Below are 17709 nucleotides of genomic sequence, written 5' to 3' on the forward strand. Positions count from 1 at the left end.
TTCTCTCGGGATAACTTTGTCGGAGATGAAATGCCGGGTTGCTAGCGAAGCTCCAAATGCTATCCAGACCACCGACAGGTCCCGCATGCCACAGCCGCTCTATCACGTGATGCATACTGCTCCGACGTGCTAACCTGAGGTGAGTTACGGCGTGTTGCAAGTTTTGTGAGGTGCTTTCGTGATATTTAATGGATCGGATTACATTTTTTATTTTTCTCCGATATCCGATCCAGTAATTTAGGTCAGTATCGGACCGATACGTAATATCGGATCGGTCCATCTCTACTTCCTACCAGTATATATTAAACTAATGAGACCTGGGCAATGACTGGCTTTGTCAAAAACAATACACTTTACAAGGTGCTGCCAGCAGATTTTGTTCTCAATAATAACAACAACGTTCATAGCAGTCGGTTTCAGAGTAGCTATTCTGCAGCTGCCTCAGAAAAACAGGTAATGCCAGCTAGCTAACACTATTAGAGCAGTGGTGTTCACGTAGCTAAATTAATTCAGGGTCTTTACCTTACAATATAAAACACCTTGAGGTGACGGTTGCCGTGATTTGGCGCTACATAAATATAAGCTGAATTATTCTGAATTCAGTCAGCTAACTGTACAATTTATTTTGTAAAATATGATGTAAGCTGTTCAACTGGATCAATAAAACCATTTACATCAAAAGTTAGCATCACAAACAGAAAATCTAAAATAGCCTCTTCATTATATCCTCTGTAGTGGACAAAATGAGTTAAACTGAAAGATATAAGACATCGTCTTCAGCAGCTGGGCTCAGTATAGTAGGTGCTGTTACCAAGATTAGTATTTTGGCTAACTGAAAACACATTGGCTCTTACTCTAACACACTCAGCTCAACTGATTTCACTCACGCCCTCTAGCCATCCATGCCGAACTGCAGTCTGTAAGTCCTACACCACAAACCTCCCAACGCACCTAACAATTCAAATTTTAGAGTATACATTATGAGGAGAAACTATATATTATTGCTATTAATTAATACTGTAAGTAAAACTGTTGATTAGAAAAATGTGTCATATACAAAAAAGCACTCATGTTGGGATGTAGCTCACTTTAATACATTGATGTGCTGGGTGAGGCGGAGCTAAATTCTGTAAAATAGAGTATTTAAGGTAATATATATATAGTTATTTTACACTTATGACCTTTAACAAATTTTTAAAGCATAAAAAGCCAGGTGAACAAGTGAGGATAAGGCAAAATATAATGACTTTGAATAGATGTCCTCACTAGTCAGGTCTAAAATTCGGTACAGAGGGCGCACACCCTCAGAGTCCTGATTTGCACTGAAAACCCTTCTAGCTCCTATAATTAGAATGTTGAATGCGTATACATAATGCTAATACTTTGAATCGGTATGCTAGGAGACATGTGACGTCACCCACTGATGATGTCATCAGGCCCACCGATGTCACTGCAGCTATTTTTGGCGGTCGAGTTGTGACATGGAGGCATATCACGATTTACATGAGTAATACGGCATGATAATGACTGGCAGGCTGTGCAAGCTCCCCCTGTGCGTGTAGCACACACACACACACAAACACGTGCTCCCACTCACACAGGCACGTGCAAACACACATCTGCAGGGTGGCGTTTATTTTCATTATTCTGTTCTTCTTCCTCCATTTAAATAAATGCAGTTTGTTTCCCAAAAATGATTCGTTCATCAGCCCTGCATGGACGCACACACACACGCGCGCGCGCGCACACCTACACACACACACACACACACACACACACACACACACACACACACAGATAGTTATTCCCCTGAAGCTGTTTTGCTGAGTTCCCACTACCACATGTTCTTTGCTGCTGGGCTCTCCCACGTGGGCGAAGTTGTGTGTGTGTGTGTGTGTGTGTGTGTGTGTGTGTGTGTGTGCGTGTGTGCGTGTGTGCGTGTGTGTGTGTGTGTGTGTGCGTGTGTGTGTGTGTGTGTGTGTGTGTGTGTATGGGAGACAGAAAGAGTGAGCAGATTGTTCCAGCATGGTTAGTGTACAGTGTGTATGGGAAACACCCCACTTTGGAGAATGAGCGAGTGAGTAGGTGGTGGGCTGATCGATGAGTGTGTTCACTTTGTAGCTTGCTGAGCTAATGTGTGTGTGTGTGTGTGTGTGTGTGTGTGTGAGAGAGAGAGAGAGAGAGCGAGAGAGAGAGAGAGAAAGAGAGAGAGAGAGAAAGTAATTGGGGTGTGTGTGTGTGTGTGGGGAGGGGGGGGTTCAACTGTACTGTAACTGTAGATTATGTGTACACACATAACACAGCTATGTGTGTGTGTGTAGGTGTGTGTGTGTGAACCCAAGGAGCTCCCATGGTGGTGTCCACCCCCATCTCTATAATTCAGCCACAATTACAAGGCTCTCCTCTGCTGCAGCTAATGAAACCATAAGTCAGCCAGAGACACACACACACAAACACACGCACACACAAACACACACAAACACACACACACCACTGCAGCAGAACCAGCCAAGCAATTGGGGAAATGAATGGAAGATGAAAGTGTAATACATAGAAAGAAAAAGAAAAGCTGTTTGAAAGCAGCGAGGCGAATGTGTTGGTTTGTGTGTATGTCTGTGTGAGTGCTCTGCCATCTGATTGTGTATTCCATCTGAATTATAGTCCTCAGTACATATTGTGCTGGTGTGGATGTAGGAATGACCTAATGTCTCAAAGTGTTGCTTAACTTTGCTCATATGCACAGATTCTGGAAATGAGAAATCCAAACTGGAGAAAAAGTCTTATATTATGCAGCTTTTGGCACATTTAGTGAGATGAAATGTCACACAGCTGACAACTGCTGGACTGATGTGTAGTATAGGAGCATCAACAGCAATAGTATGATCATCGCCATTCTCTGCTTCCTCCTCTGAATGATTGTTTCTCCATGTGCAGCAATAATGCAAAGCCTTACTCTCTTCTAATTTCGAACCACTAAACCAATAGTGTTGCACGGTCCAACGGGGGAATGTAGAAACAATATTACGAACCAATTTCATGCTGATAATTAGCACACAGGTGCTCTGTTCAGGGTGTACACTGCCTCTCGTCCAATTATGAGCTAAGACAGCCACGAACTCCTTCGGCATGTATAAGGGGGTATAGATAAATAGGCTGAGATGTGCAGATAATAAGGTGTTGATCCCCTCACCAGTGGCACGCACAAACTGTAATGTCAGCTGCAATTGTTCTCACATGGAAGCCAGTGAAAACAAATTGCTCATTGGTATTTTTAATTTGCTTTCTGATTGTCTTCAGTAAATATCTGTTGTATTCCTCAGCCATAACATGTCCATATGATGAGACTTCTGGAGGTGCTCTGTAGTGTTCAAATCCTTTGTTCTTGTCGGTTGCAGTGTGCTGCCTCTATGGATAGGGTTTTGAGACGTTTGGAAGCAGGTTAATGACCACTGGCACCCTGTGCATTTCACAGATGAGAGCAGGTACACCGTGAGCACATGTGCCAGACGTAAAAGAGTCTAAAGAAGTCACGAAGAAAGTTGCGCTGTCTGTAACATTGCCTGTAACGTTGGTCAAAGGACTTGACTGGGCTCCACGCTTACATTACCTAAATCCAATTGAAGACCTCTGGGAAATTTCCTTTAATTTTTGGAACACTGTATAATAAAATTGATGAATTCATTTTGGTACAACAATACTCTGTGCAACAAATACGGGAGATATTTCTGGAAAGTTGGATTTTGTAATGCTCTGTCTGACTTTTAGTGTTTGGCGTACTTTGATAAGAAACGGTGGCCTCGAGATAGATCAAATCACAACAGGTGGGAAAAAGTTTGCTTGTTTAACAAAGAAACTAAACCATACTGAATATGTCTCCTCACACTGCTGACACTAAAACTCATTCACTCTCAATTCAGCTCTCTCTGTCTGTCTCTGTGCCATGATGTGCTTGGTGGCAGGGTGCGCCTGGAGGCCAGCGCATTTAAAAATTCTCCTTTTTTAACTCCCTGCCTTCTGCTTAAAGTGTAGGTGCAGGGAGGGAAACAGAGGGAGAGGGATCGCTGGAGGCAAAGCAGCTTCACAGAGAAGTGAAAGCCTGCAGTCTTTGCACTTCTCCTCTCTTCTCTTCTTTTCCCTCTCTTTCTTCTCTTTATTTCTTTTTCTTTTCCTTTCCCTATTTAGCCCTTTATTCTCATTGAATCCTATAATTATACATGCAGTGTGTGTTAAAAAAATCCTGCAGTGCCACAGCATGCTTACTGCAACTTTGTTTCTTTTCTTCCTTATCTATGAAACCCACTCCTGCTCTCGCTCTCTTTCTCTCTCGATTCTGGTTATTCACTTTTTTATGGCACAAATTAACATGAAATCAGCCATAGTGGTAAAATACAAAAAAAATCTTTTCTACTTTCAATCAAGTCAACTGGAAAATGTAAAAATGTTGTCAGAGTGTTGTCATATTTTGCTCACCGGGTAAAACCAAGAAGTTTATTTAAGCATGTCATACTTCTCTCTGAATCCATTGTGTCAGAATTTACATAACCACTTATGTCATTGTAAAGTATGTTGTATGCAACAATGCCAAACCTGACAGGTTTGATAGTGCTAGCTAACGTAGCTGCGTAGTAGCTTAGCAAAATGCCAATCTGATAACAAAGTGCAGCCTTTTATTTTAATAATGAGAAATGACAAACAGAAAAAGTATTGAACAAGCAGGCACGGAAAGTCATGACACCACCTGAAATCTCGCAATAATTAGAAATCAATCCTGCCACTTAGTGTCACGGCCTGGAGGTTCAGCTGGTCGCTGATCAGCTGTTTCTCTCTATCTCTCTAGTTCTCTCTCTCTCTCTCTCTCTCTCTCTCTCTCTCTCTCGCGCCAGGGCGGAACTCATTATGGGTTCACGCCCTTGGCCCACGCCCTCGGAGGAGGAAACACCCGTGCCTCATCAGTGTGGATGGCATTTAAGCCAGGAAGCAACGGCTGTTCTTCGCTGGATTGTTGTGAGAATTTCACCCTCTGGACTGTTTTCCCTGGTGTTCCCTGAGTGACGAGTGTTCGAGTGGATTCGTGTTTGGATTGTTTGGAGAGAGACAAGAGTGTTCACCTGGATTTCCCCCGGAGCCCTGCCCCTCTCACCTTTTGTATATACACTCATTGGACATTGTTCACTAATAAATTCTCTTGTGTGCATCAATCCCCGGAGTCCAGCGCGTGAATCCACCTTGTACACCGTGACACTTAGACCAAATTAATATCAGCTGGTTCAGTCCCATCTGAGGGCCTATAAAAAGGTGTCTCATGTCATGACGGGTAAAACCAGTGAGCTCTCTCAAGACCTTTACAACCTTATTGTTGTAAAACATACTGATGGCATTGGTTGCAGAAGAATTTCTAAACTACAGAACGTTCCAGGTGCTCTCTGAAAGATTTTAGTCACATGAGTGAAAAGAATTATCAGAAGACTTTTCCAAAAGCCGAGGACCACTTGTGGTAAGCTACAGAAAGATCTGGAATCAGCATGTACCATTTTTTCAAAGCAAATAAGTAATACACTCGAACCAGATGGCATTTTGGTGCAGGATGCTGTGGTGGCCATGCTGGTACAGTTTTGAATAAATCCCCAACACTGTCACCAGCAAAGCACCCCCACATCAACACACCTCCCCCTCCATGCTTCACAGTGGGAACCATGCATGTAGAGGCCATCCATTCACGGCGGGTGGAGCCAAAGATCTCAAATATGGACTCATCAGACCAAAGCACAGATTTCCACTGGTCTAATGTCCATTTCTTGTGATCCTTGGCCCAAACAAATCTCTGCTGCTTGTTGTTTTTCTTTAGTAGTGGGTTCTTCTGTCTTTGGACTTCTGCATCTCAGCTTCTTGCAGTAGTCTGTTTTCACACGTGCTCTGAATGATTTGTACATATACTGACTCCTGTAAAGACAAAGAAAAGGCTGAACAGATTAAAAAACTCTACTGTAAAGATGAGAAAAGTTGTGCAGAGTGAAATAGAAACAGTCTGTCAAAATTTAGCAATAGGTCTATGTCGGAATCCGGACTGTGGTCTGGTCCCTCTATCGGTGACCGAGGAGCTAAGGGAACACATTGTGCCAACAAGTGTCCTCACAGCAAAAGCAAAATCGTGTGTGTGGTATAGGTATTACTCATGTTGTCACTGTAAAGATTACTGTGACACAGCCGTAACCCTTAGTGACTAGTTGGCAACTCCCTAGCAGCATCCATTCACTATGGAAAAATCCATATTGTCAAATCAGTTGGCAAATGTTTGGTGGAGGTTGCTGGTTGCCGCTGAGTGCTGCTAAGAGATTGCTGCAGGCGCCCATATTTGCATGGAAGATGCCAACTCGTTTGCAAACACAGCCTAACTCTTTTAGAGGCACAGTTTTTACTTTGAAGGCAAAAATTCTCTGTTTCTTGCGTTTTTAAAGTTGCATTGTCACTTATCGAATAGTTGTTTGTGTCTACAGAAACATAGTTGCAGTTGTGGCAATGTCCTAGTGACCAAAGCTGTTAAAATTATCAGTGCAGAATTGTATACTTCTTTGACAAATTTCTACTAATGACTATCAGCAACCTCCAGCAACCACTTGCCAACTGGTTGGAGAATATATATTTTTCCCTAGTAACCGGTCATTACCAGCAGGTCACCGATCTGTTGACCTGCAAGACTGGAGCTTTAGCAATTGATTTCAGAGTGACACCCAGCAACCACTCACAACCAGTCAGGGAATACTCATTTTGTTCCCTAGCAACCACCTGTCTCTAGGCCTGTGTGACTGGGGTCTTGGGCAGGCAGTAGTTAGTAGTAGTAGTTAGTAGTAGTTAATGCTGGACTGATTCTCCAGAAGTGCAACTCAGTGTAACATCCTCTGAAGTCATGTTTACATGACTGTGAGTGAATGTGACAGAAGGCAACTTTGCCTATTCTTTGAATATGTGTGTGTCTTTGTGTACGTACAGTGTGCACCTGTTATGAAGGATTTCCACCTTGAAGACGATTTGCACTGACAGCACATGAAGAAGAGGTGATGGGGTTAAAACAAATAGGAGGGAGAAGAGTAGGAGGAAGAGGAGGAGGGGAATCTTGGTGCAGTTCCAACTCTGAGGTCACCTTAATATTTGATCTGCTTCAGTGGATGAAACGGTCAGAGAGCAGCTGCAATAGAGAGTTGGAGGGAGAGAGAAATGCAGGATTAAAAACCAAATGAGGGAGGGAAAAGAAAACCAATATGGGAGCTACTGACATTAGAAACAATACCAGGGACAAGACCTGCTCTTTGTTCATTTTAAGGACCTTTGAGCAAAGCAATGGAGGCAAACTCTGGTTTATTACAGCCAGCATTGTTTTGCCTTTGCTTTGTGACCATAATTTCGAGAGACATAGGATGTAAAGTCAGGTCAAAGGTCTGCAAAATTGCAGCTGTTTACAATAAACACTTTTGTTAGTAGTTTCACAAGAAGCATAAGAATAGTCTTTGCTTCACAGAGTCTTGCACATCTGGATTTTAATGCTAGATTCATTGAAAACCAGAGCTTAGAATATTGGCACACTTTCTGCAAGGGAAAAGGAAATAACCTGAATGAGCTTGCTGAAATACAATCAAAATTTCAGAATCGTGACACTGGTCTCCTCAGAAACCGGCTCCATGACCACAGCAATGCCATGACAACCCTGAGGCCGATCAGGAAATCAGCAACGCAGATGGCAAACAGACAGATGATGAGGACAGACACATACAGAGAGATGGGGCGATAAAGGGATGACGAGGGGTTTCATGGAGGGAGACAGACACGATGCCCATTAGAGGATCTGATACAGATAGAAAAGGAGGAAAAGTGGCAAGGAAGTTAAACAAAGTAATAACAATAATATTATATACAGGGCAATAAAAGATCCCTCTTTAGGATCATATCAAGGATTAGTTGTACCGAGGCGCTCCAAAGTGGTAATTTGGCCTACTGCTGAAAATTTGTGCAAGCAAATGTTGTACACCGCTTTAAGCATAATTGTTTTCAATTTTCACAGGATGATAGCAGATATGGTGCTTAACCCCTTCCACACTGGAAGTCCCTGTCTTGCAACCTGGGTGTAGAAGTGTTTAGAAAAAGTCACTGAAGAACACGAGACCTAGAAGAAGTTTTTATTACATAAAAAAGGTGTTTAAGTTGTTAAAAGTATTTCCTGTTGTGCTGTCAAGTGCAGCATTGCTACTGAAAGAGACTGAAGAAATTCAGATTACCTTCACAAATGGGAAATTTCTGTTACTGATGATCATTGTTTGAGGTTTAATAGTCCAAAAGCAAAGCATGAAAGCAGCTATTTCTCTGAAACCGTTCATACTTTGTTAGCTTCTGGTTAAAAGATTTGTATTTGCTCATATCTCGTGCCATACAAGGAACTAATGTCAGCGTGTCCACCGATGACAATTATGGTAACTATTTTTTGCCTTGATGCATGTGTGCAGGTGCTGTACGAGCCTCCAGTATCTTCCCCATCCTGAGTGTGATCCTGCTCTTCATGGGGGGGCTGTGCATCGCCGCAAGCGAGTTCTACAAGTCACGGCATAACATCATCCTCAGCGCCGGCATCCTCTTCGTCTCTGCAGGTATTAAGGGAAATAGGAAAACAGGCAGACTTAGAGATATAACAGTCAAAGTGGGTGAGGAGATGGAGGTAAACATTAAGAGGAAGCAAGTTAGAGGAGGTAAAATCTTTGTGGATGTATGAAGAGGCAGATGAAAATGAAGCTGACCAAAGAGCCAGCGTAAGTTAAAAACTATACTGATATACTGGGAGAAAAGGGAAGGGGAGCATATTAAGCAAATATTAAGAAAGGTTTCTGTTAGACTTGATGATTTTATGTTACCACTGTGAAAAATAATAGATATATAGATTATACAGTGGTATGATTTACTTTACTACTAGGAAAGTGATTGAAAGTGAAAACACACTGGCTAGTCCACCTCTCAATGGCTTAAGAAAAACAATAGGAAGATTAGGAGTGGCCTTGCCCTTACCTGAATCAGATTGAGATGCTGTGGCATGATCTTAAAAAGGTGGTTCATGCTCAGAAACCCTCCAATGGCTGAATTACAACGATTCTTCAAAGATGAGTGGGCCGTAATTCCTCCACAGGGCTGTAAAAGATTCATTGCCAGTGATCACAAATGCTTGATCACAAATGCTTGATTGCAGTTGCTGCTGCTTAGAGTGGACCAACAAGTTATTAGGTTTAGGGGGCAATGACTTTTTCACACAGGACCAAGTAGGTTTGGATTTTTTCCTCTTAATAATAAACACATTCATTTTGAAACTTCTGTTTAAATTTGTTTAATGATCTGAAACACTTAAGTGTGAACTTGACCATGTCCATATTTATATATATGGCCAAAAGTATTTGTTCGCACATCTAAACTTGGGTAACATCCCATTCTAAATTCATAGGGTTTAATATGATGTTGACCCTTTGCAGCAATAACAGCTTCAGCTCTTCTGGGAAAACTTTCCACAAGGTTTAGGAGTGTTTATGGGAATTTTTGATAATTCTTCCAGAAGCACATTTGTGAGGTCAGACATTGGTGTGGGAAAAGAAGCCCTAGCTCACAGTCTAAGCTCTAAATCACCCCAAAGGTGTTCTATCGGGTTGGGGTCAGGTCATTCAAGTTCTTCCACACCAAATGTGCTTATTCTTGGACCTTGCTTTGTGCACTGATGTGCAGTCATATTAGAACAGAAAGGAGCCATCCTCAAACTGTTCCCATGAAGTTGGCAGCATGAAATTGTCCAAAATGTCCTGATATGCTGAAGCATTAAGAGTTCCTTTCATTGGAACTAAGGGACAGAGCCCAACTCCCAACACCATAATCCCCCCTCCAACAAACTTTGCAGTTGGCACAATACAGTCAGATAAGCACCGTTCTCCTGACAACCGCCAAACCCATGCTCGTCTATCAGAATGCCAGACGGAGAAGTGTGATTCGTCACTCCAGAGAACATGTCTGCACTGCTCTAGAGTCCAGTTGCACTGCGTTATACAGCACCACATCCGACACAAGACAAAGATAGTGCAAGTTGCCATTTTGCCACAGAATTTTTCTGATTGTGTATGTGTGTGTGGCTGTGCATGGTTCTAGGCCATGGCCTACTGTGCTGCACTAGATAACTAGTTCCCCTCCAAGTCAGAAGTGAGAGATGCAGTTCTGTCTCTCTCTCTCTTTCTCACTGTCTGCGTCTGACTCTCTCACCCTGTTGCTAGGCTAAGAGGAGGCCACTGGGATTACACTCTAAAAATAAGGTGTCCCTGATACTTTTTCTCTGATCCATCTCAATCAGGCCTACAAAGTCCTCACACCTCGGACTGCTGCTCTATGTCTTTGTGCAGAACTGTTTTCACCGTTTAGCTTTGTATTCGTCTTTTTTGTCTCTCTGGCTGTCTGTCCATGTCTGTGTCTATTTCTGGCCACACACACCCAGAATCCTCTTGTATGATGTTGAAAATACAGAAAGGGAGATAACAGAGAGCCTGACAAAGGATGTGAGTTGAAGCTCATTGGAGGCTGGGGGGAGAAAGAGGAGGGTAAAATAAAAAAGGCACAGATGAAAACATTCAAATAAGACATAAGAAATAAAAGTGAACCTGCCCCAGTTTGGAAAAAAAAATCCTGCACTTTTGGGAATATGCTTTCTTTCAAGTATCACTGATTCTACTCATATTAATGCTGTTGCGCATAGATGCACATTGCACATTGATAATTTACTAATTTATTTGAGGCATATTTATGGTTCTCTGCCATGCTCATTCATCAGCCACTTCAGCCATCAGATGTGAAGGACAGCTATTTGGCCACTTTCCTGGTGGATAACAATAGCAGTTGAAATGTAAACAAATTCAACATAAAAGCCTCAATTAAATATGAAAAGGTTGGTTTCTTATAATAATCATAAATGTCATTCTAGGCCCTGTGACTTCCTATTGAATCATTATACTTTCAGTGAAACACTACTATGTGTCAAAATAATGACAAATCATAATAAGTCATTTTAAGCTTTCAGAGATTTGATTTTCCCCTCAGGGAAAATGTTCGGTATTAAAGACCTACACTTGGGTTTGCCAAATTACTTTTGTACGTCTGAAAATAGGGGCTATGAATAAAAATGAATGTAGTTCCTAAACAATTAATGTGATCCTTTTTGTTAAACCACTAAAATTAAAGCTGCACGTCTGCACTTCAATCACATGTCGACTGTTAGATTTGAAATCCCCAGTGGTGGTGTACAGAGGCAAAACTACAAAAGCTGCGTAGTCCAAAAAACTTGTGGACCCTACTGTACATGCTGAACTCGATTCAGCTGCTGCTGGTACCAGCTGTCCTAAATACAGTACTTGCTGCCCTTCTTACAGAGAAAAGTTACAAAAATGTAGTCAGTCTGAGCAGACAGTGAAAAGTGTGGAGGAAGGTAAGATTATTAAGAGGAAAATATAAATATGACATATGATGATCTTAATTTGACCTGATTTTATAACATATATGTTTTTGCATATTTACTTTGCATACACCGACATAACATTATGACCACTGACATGTGAAGTGAATTATGATGCTTATTTCTTCATCATGGCAGCTGTTAGTGGGTAGGATATATTAGGGAGTAAGGGAACATTTTGTCTTTAAAGTGCATTATGAGAAGAAGCCAAGTGGGCGGAGGCAGTGTGATGCTTTGGGCAACATTTTCAGATCATGTACACACTTTCATGGAAACAGTATTCGATGTTGTTTGAGGAGCACAACAGTAAGTTTGAGGTTCTGAATTGAATGGATGTGCTGGACAAACAAGTTCCATCCATGGAGGCTCAACCTTAAAACTTATAGGACTTAAAGGATCTGTTGCTAACACCTTAGTGCCAGACACCACAGCACACCTTCAGGGGTCTAGTGGAGTCCATGCCTCAATGGGTCAGGACTGTTTTGGCAGCAAAAGGGGGATCAACACAATATTAGGGTGGTGGTCATAGTGTTACGCCTGTGAATATTTCATTATACTGAGGTTAATGTGTGCTTAACGTGTGGCTTTGTCTACGATTGGCTGCATTTTAGCTCTTGAGCTAATCTCCATCCCTCATTTCTTTACCCAGGCCTGAGCAACATTATAGGAATCATTGTGTACATATCAGCCAATGCTGGGGATCCTTCCAAGAGTGACTCCAAGAAGAACAGCTACTCCTACGGCTGGTCCTTCTACTTTGGCGCCCTCTCCTTCATCATGGCTGAAATGGTGGGTGTGCTGGCTGTGCACATGTTCATCGACCGACATCGGGAGCTGCGTGTGGGGGCACGAGCCGCCGACTACCTCCAAGGGGCAGCCATCACACGCATCCCAAGCTACCGCTACCGTTATCGACGCCGCTCGCGCTCTTCGTCTCGTTCTACAGATCCCTCGCACTCTCGCGAGGCATCGCCAGTGGGCCTGAAGGCCTTTGGGACGCTGCCCTCCACTGAGCTGTCCATGTACACGCTCCCCAAAGGCCAAACAGGCACTCCGACAGCCACCTATAACTCCACGGAGAGGGACCACAACTTCCTGCAGGTCCACAACTGCATCCAGAAGGACCTGAAAGACTCAGGTGGCCATAGCAACACCGCCAATCGGCGCACCACACCTGTATGAAAATGACACAGACATTAAGAGAAATCAGAGGAACTCTGGGGGGAAAGACAGATTGTGGCTTAAGGAAACAGAAAGAGAAAGAGGGCTCCAAAAGACTGAGGAGCGAGGGGTAGGCAACAGAGGAGAAGTTCTGAGAGCTCCACAGCGCCTCAGATAATCACAGTTTCTGTTTAATAGAAAGGAAATGGAGTAAAATTGCATAAAAAAAGAAACATGCATGATTTTCCCATGAACCATTGTTTAACAAGTTTTGAACATGTTTGTAAAGAGTTGAGGGGAAGGTCGGGGAAAGATGAGTGGGGATGGGGGGCATTCATGATGCTGGGTTGGGGTGGTTGGTGGTTGTCTCGGGGCTGTGGAACTGTGGAGTGGTGGGCTGGGCCAAACTGCCCATTTATAGGCGAACTTTATATTTTTTACTCTTCCTCAGTCTGATTGAAAGGCCCCACAGCCCTGCCTATGAACCAACCCTCGCACTACCATACCACAAGCCCCTCCCCCCCAACACACGCACCCTAAATTCCCTTATAAACCCTACTCCTTTCTTTAGTTACTGTATCTTCTTGATTTCATTCTTTATTCGCATTAATACTGTGAACCATTGCGGTACGGGATTTTAGCAGGGAGCATTTCAGGCCGCAAAAAAAAGAAAAAAACCAAGAAAAAACACATAAGTTAATATATGTATTGATTATATATAAATATATGAACATATATGTTAATAAATCATGACTCGACTTCCCTGAAGCAAAAAATATCAAGAAAAAAGAAAAAAAAGAAAGAAACAACGTAACCTACAATGAAACTAAACCGAGTCGTCATGGAAACTAAACCAAGGCGGAGGATTCATTGTGACTGGCTCATTTGACGGGCAAAGGCTTCAGCCTACTTGATAAACTCGTATTGGTTAGCGTTAGATACATTATCACATTCTTTTACAACAACAACAAAATCGTTTGGCCTTCCGCCAAAACCCTGGCAGCCTTCTTTGTTCAGGGTCAGCTAGATGTGAGTTGGCCACTCTTGCTTTTTCCCCATACAGGGGTGGAGTGAAGAGAGAACTCTGGGTAATGGATGGTCTCTCTGCAAACTTGCAGATGACTATGGACAATGAATCGTCACTACTGCCAAAGACACAAAGTAGTGCGTGTGAGAACATGGCTACGAGTGAGCTGAAGCTAAGTGACTCCAAAAAAAAATTAAGAATTTTCATGCATGCTAATCTAAAATCATCCGATCTGCTTTTAAGAAACCTATGTTTTGAACAACTGAACAATGATACCATGTAAGGGCAGTGGGAGTGAAAAAAGTAGTAATTAATGTTACAGTACTGTGTCAATTTCTACTTTTCTTTATCTTGTTTTTCTTTTTGAGTGGGTTATTTGGGGTGGGGTCTCATCATGCTTGAAACAAAAAAAAAAAACAACCTTTGAAAAACGTATCAAGGCTCTTTTTTTTTAAACAGAAGAGAATCTTATCTTGCCTTTTCATTTAATTTTATTTCCTCCATTACTTTGGACTTTCACACAGCCTTAGTCTCTTTCTTTATCTCATTTTCTTGTTCTTTGGTTTTGCTTTGTGTTGTTGTAAATGACAAATTAAAACAAAAAAACAAAAAAACATAATGTCTTTCAAGGTGCCAAAACTGAATGATTCTGAACTTGGATGCATCAAGTCCTGATGACAAATAAAAATTGAACCCCCCGTAGGGAACTGAATGAGTCTTTGTTGTATTATATCTGATCTAACCTGAACGTGAAACATGAACATGTAGAAACCGAGACTACAAGCCCAACTGCTGTTGAAGATCTGGCTGCTGGGCTGGGGGTCAGCATGCACTCAGCTTTATCATCACTCTGGGTTTATGGCTAGCTTTGTGTTAGCATGCTGACTAAGCAGATACAGTTGTTTCTGCATTTTTGTTTGATTTATTTCCCTTGTAGCCATGGTGTGTAAATAACCTTTGTAATGCATAACTGTAACCATAACGTAATTAATAAATATTAATACATTTAGTACACTAACAGTAATCCACTAACGTTACATTACTCCATTACTGAAAAATATTTTGGGACTACAGTAATGCATTACTTTGGAACACATTATGCCCAGCACTGGTGATCCTTCTGTGGAAGTTTGCACGGATGCCTCGCCACCGCATGAGTCTTTCAGCCAGAAGAGCTAAAAAGAAAATGAGCCCAGAAGTTTTGTTTTTTCATGATGTGGTATTTAAGTATGTGATAGATGAGAACATTAATGTTCAAGGATGTGTTATTTACTTACTTGACATTATAGATGCATCACTGATGTTAGCTGTACTGCTAATGAAGGACATTGCTAATGTGTCCTTTCCCACAAATGACTTATAAATCTAAGATGTAACATCTAAAAAACACTTCATAGATTTGATATTCACTGCTTGTTTAAGCATTAGATGAAATGTCACGTTCTTTGATAAGGTACAGAGCAATGCAAAGGTGGGCAAATGGCCGCTTCGTTACACTCTGGTGTGTCACGTAACTGTTGGGCCACTAACTCTAATCTAAATAAAATCAGCTAATTAAATCTGACATTTATTGTTCTGAAAACTGTAGGGAGTGCCTCTACATTTAGATGAGATCCTACTGCCATGAGTGAAACACTTCCAAATGGTTAAAGCTGGTTCAGCTGGAACAGCCAATCCTAGCAGTTTGGCTCACAGTGGCTCAGGTGATACTCGGTCACTTTCATTCATTCACTTTGACTTTGCCTTCTTAGTCACTCATTCACAGCACTCTTCAGCATCCCTCTTTCTGTCATTCTTTCACTTTTTTCTCTGTTGCTGTCAGCTCTTCATCAGCTGTCTGTCCTGCCATTTCCATGAGCTCTGGAATAAATCTCAAATTCTTAAATCAGCCTCGGTGTCCTGCATGTTGCATGAAAGTCTGCATCATGCGCTGTCTGTCCCTCTCTTTCCTCCGTCCCACTCTCTCTCCTCCCCCGGTGTGATGATCAAAGTGGCTGGCATGTCTCTCTGCAGTACTGCTGAGATCACTGAAGAGCAGTGAGCGAGTGGGGGAGGGAGGGAAGGAGGAAAGAGTAAAGGGAGTGGAGTAGCAGTTCTGCTCTATTCAAACAGCAGCACGCTGCCCCCATCTGGACCGGAGGTACATAATGATTTTTCTTCATCACAAAATTTGAACTTGGTGACCTCGCCGAAGTGCAGGGAACATAAATCTTCCACAGAGCATTTGCACCATGAATATATAGTCTAGAAAGATTTTAAATATATTTATAGCATCATTCCACAACAAAAGCCATCAAGGTACTTTATACTGTAAGGTAAAGACCCTTTAATATTAGAGGGAGAAAGCCAACAACCCCTGAAACAACCCCTATAATCAAATGCTTAGAGGAAGGGGTTTTTTTGACTAGGAGCAGGCAGACTTTACATCATTCCCTCATCTGTCACTCAGCCATCTTTCAAATCTGCTCTCTAGAGTTTGCACAAAGCCAGTATCTGGTATAACCACCTTTTCCTTCTTTAAGTAGAATTCAGGAATAGTTCTCTAAGCTTCTTTAAGGGCATTCAGAGCTCTTCTTCAGATGTTGGCTGTCTTTCGTTCTGTTGTCTGTCAAGATGATTGCACAATAATTTTAAAATAATGTTGAGGTCCAGGCTCTGGAGAGGCCAATCCATGGCTGACTGAGAGTGTTTTTCTGTCCTGGTGTGCTTTTAAAGCACTGCCAGTGTGTTTTTGATCATGTTGTGGGGAGAAATGAGGCTGCTGCCAGTCAGATACTTTCCAGATGGAACTGCATGGTGGCTCAAAATCTGACAGTACATTTCTGCATTTATAATTCTATTCATCTTGACGAGATCCTCAACACCAATGGCTGAAATGCAGCCCCAAACCATGACAGAGCCTTTGCCATGTTTTACAGATGGCTGTAGACAATCACTGTTGCCCCACTGATATTGATAATGGCTCCTTGACAGTTAACCTTCCACTGAGACCATTTCTGATGAGGCTTCAGTGGACAGTAGATGGATCAAATGAGGTCTTGTGTCAGGCCTCTTAAATCTTTACCTTTGAACCTACTACTACCTACCTTTATTCGCTTTGCTCAATTGAGAACTTTGTTATTTTTCAGGTCTGTTTCAAGAACAAAATAACTTGGTTTGAGGGTTGGTTGAATTTTTTTCCACAGTATTGCACTCTTACTGGCTGGGAGCTCGCAATTTTATTGTGATATGAGACGACTGCCAGTTTCACACATTGCTACCAATGACTGTTTTGTTTTGTTTTCGCCTGAGGACTTTAAGCTAGTATTTGTTGGCCATTTTACTATTTGTGCAACTCTGGTAAGGATTTACAAAACATCTATTGGACTGCTTTGTACAACAAAATGGGGGGAAGTTATGAATGTTAATGGTTATCTCAAATGTAATATTACAATTCTTACAATACTGCCCGGAGGTTACCTTAATTATCTAAGAATGCAAATGCAATGACTGCTATTATAACAAATGGCACCTCAAATGGAAGATAATGAAATAAAAGACAAGCAACCAAAAAAATTTGGTGGTGACGCAGATGAGCTCAGAGGCACGGTAGCTGATTATTGTAAGGGAAGCAGATCTGGGGGAACAGCTGCTGTGTCCTCCCTCACCTGCAATTAGTAAGCTTTTTAGGTCATGGACAGTTAGAGGCTATAGAACAAACCATGCTTAGATTCAAGCCTACACACAGACCGAAAAAAGCAAAAAGAAGAGAAATCAAGGTTGAGGTCAGTTCGCCTCAAATTAAATCAAATGATAAGATTGTGAGTTAGAATATTTTTATAATTATTGCATAATTTGGTGTGTCAATTTTATAAACCTGCACAGAATTGTGCCTGGCGTCAATCTTCTTGTTCTGCTGTGGCATGAGACGAATATAAATTGTAAAAGAGCAGCAGCGACTTTAAAAACTACAGGTGTTAAGCAAATGGAAACAGATTTTTCAGAGAGTAAGCCACCAGAAAGGCAGAAA

The 17709-nt window shown here is 41.9% G+C and overlaps 1 protein-coding gene across 2 annotated transcripts in view; it reads left to right on the forward strand.

Annotated features, from left to right (window-relative positions):
* Positions 1-14412, forward strand: part of cacng2b (calcium channel, voltage-dependent, gamma subunit 2b) — a 71305-nt gene extending 56893 nt beyond the window's left edge. For both annotated transcript variants that reach the window (XM_085458579.1, XM_085458578.1), the window contains 2 exons: positions 8493-8633; positions 12162-14412. In XM_085458579.1, coding sequence (XP_085314705.1) covers positions 8493-8633; positions 12162-12694 — 674 coding nt within the window. In that variant the 3' untranslated portion in view covers positions 12695-14412. The remainder of the gene's footprint in view (positions 1-8492; positions 8634-12161) is intronic.
* Positions 14413-17709: the final 3297 nt, after the last annotated feature.

This window comes from Copadichromis virginalis, linkage group LG6 (genome assembly GCF_057382275.1).
Source record: "Copadichromis virginalis isolate Kocher_CV1m ecotype Utaka linkage group LG6, C_Virginalis_male_GT1.1, whole genome shotgun sequence".
Lineage (NCBI taxonomy): Eukaryota > Metazoa > Chordata > Actinopteri > Cichliformes > Cichlidae > Copadichromis > Copadichromis virginalis.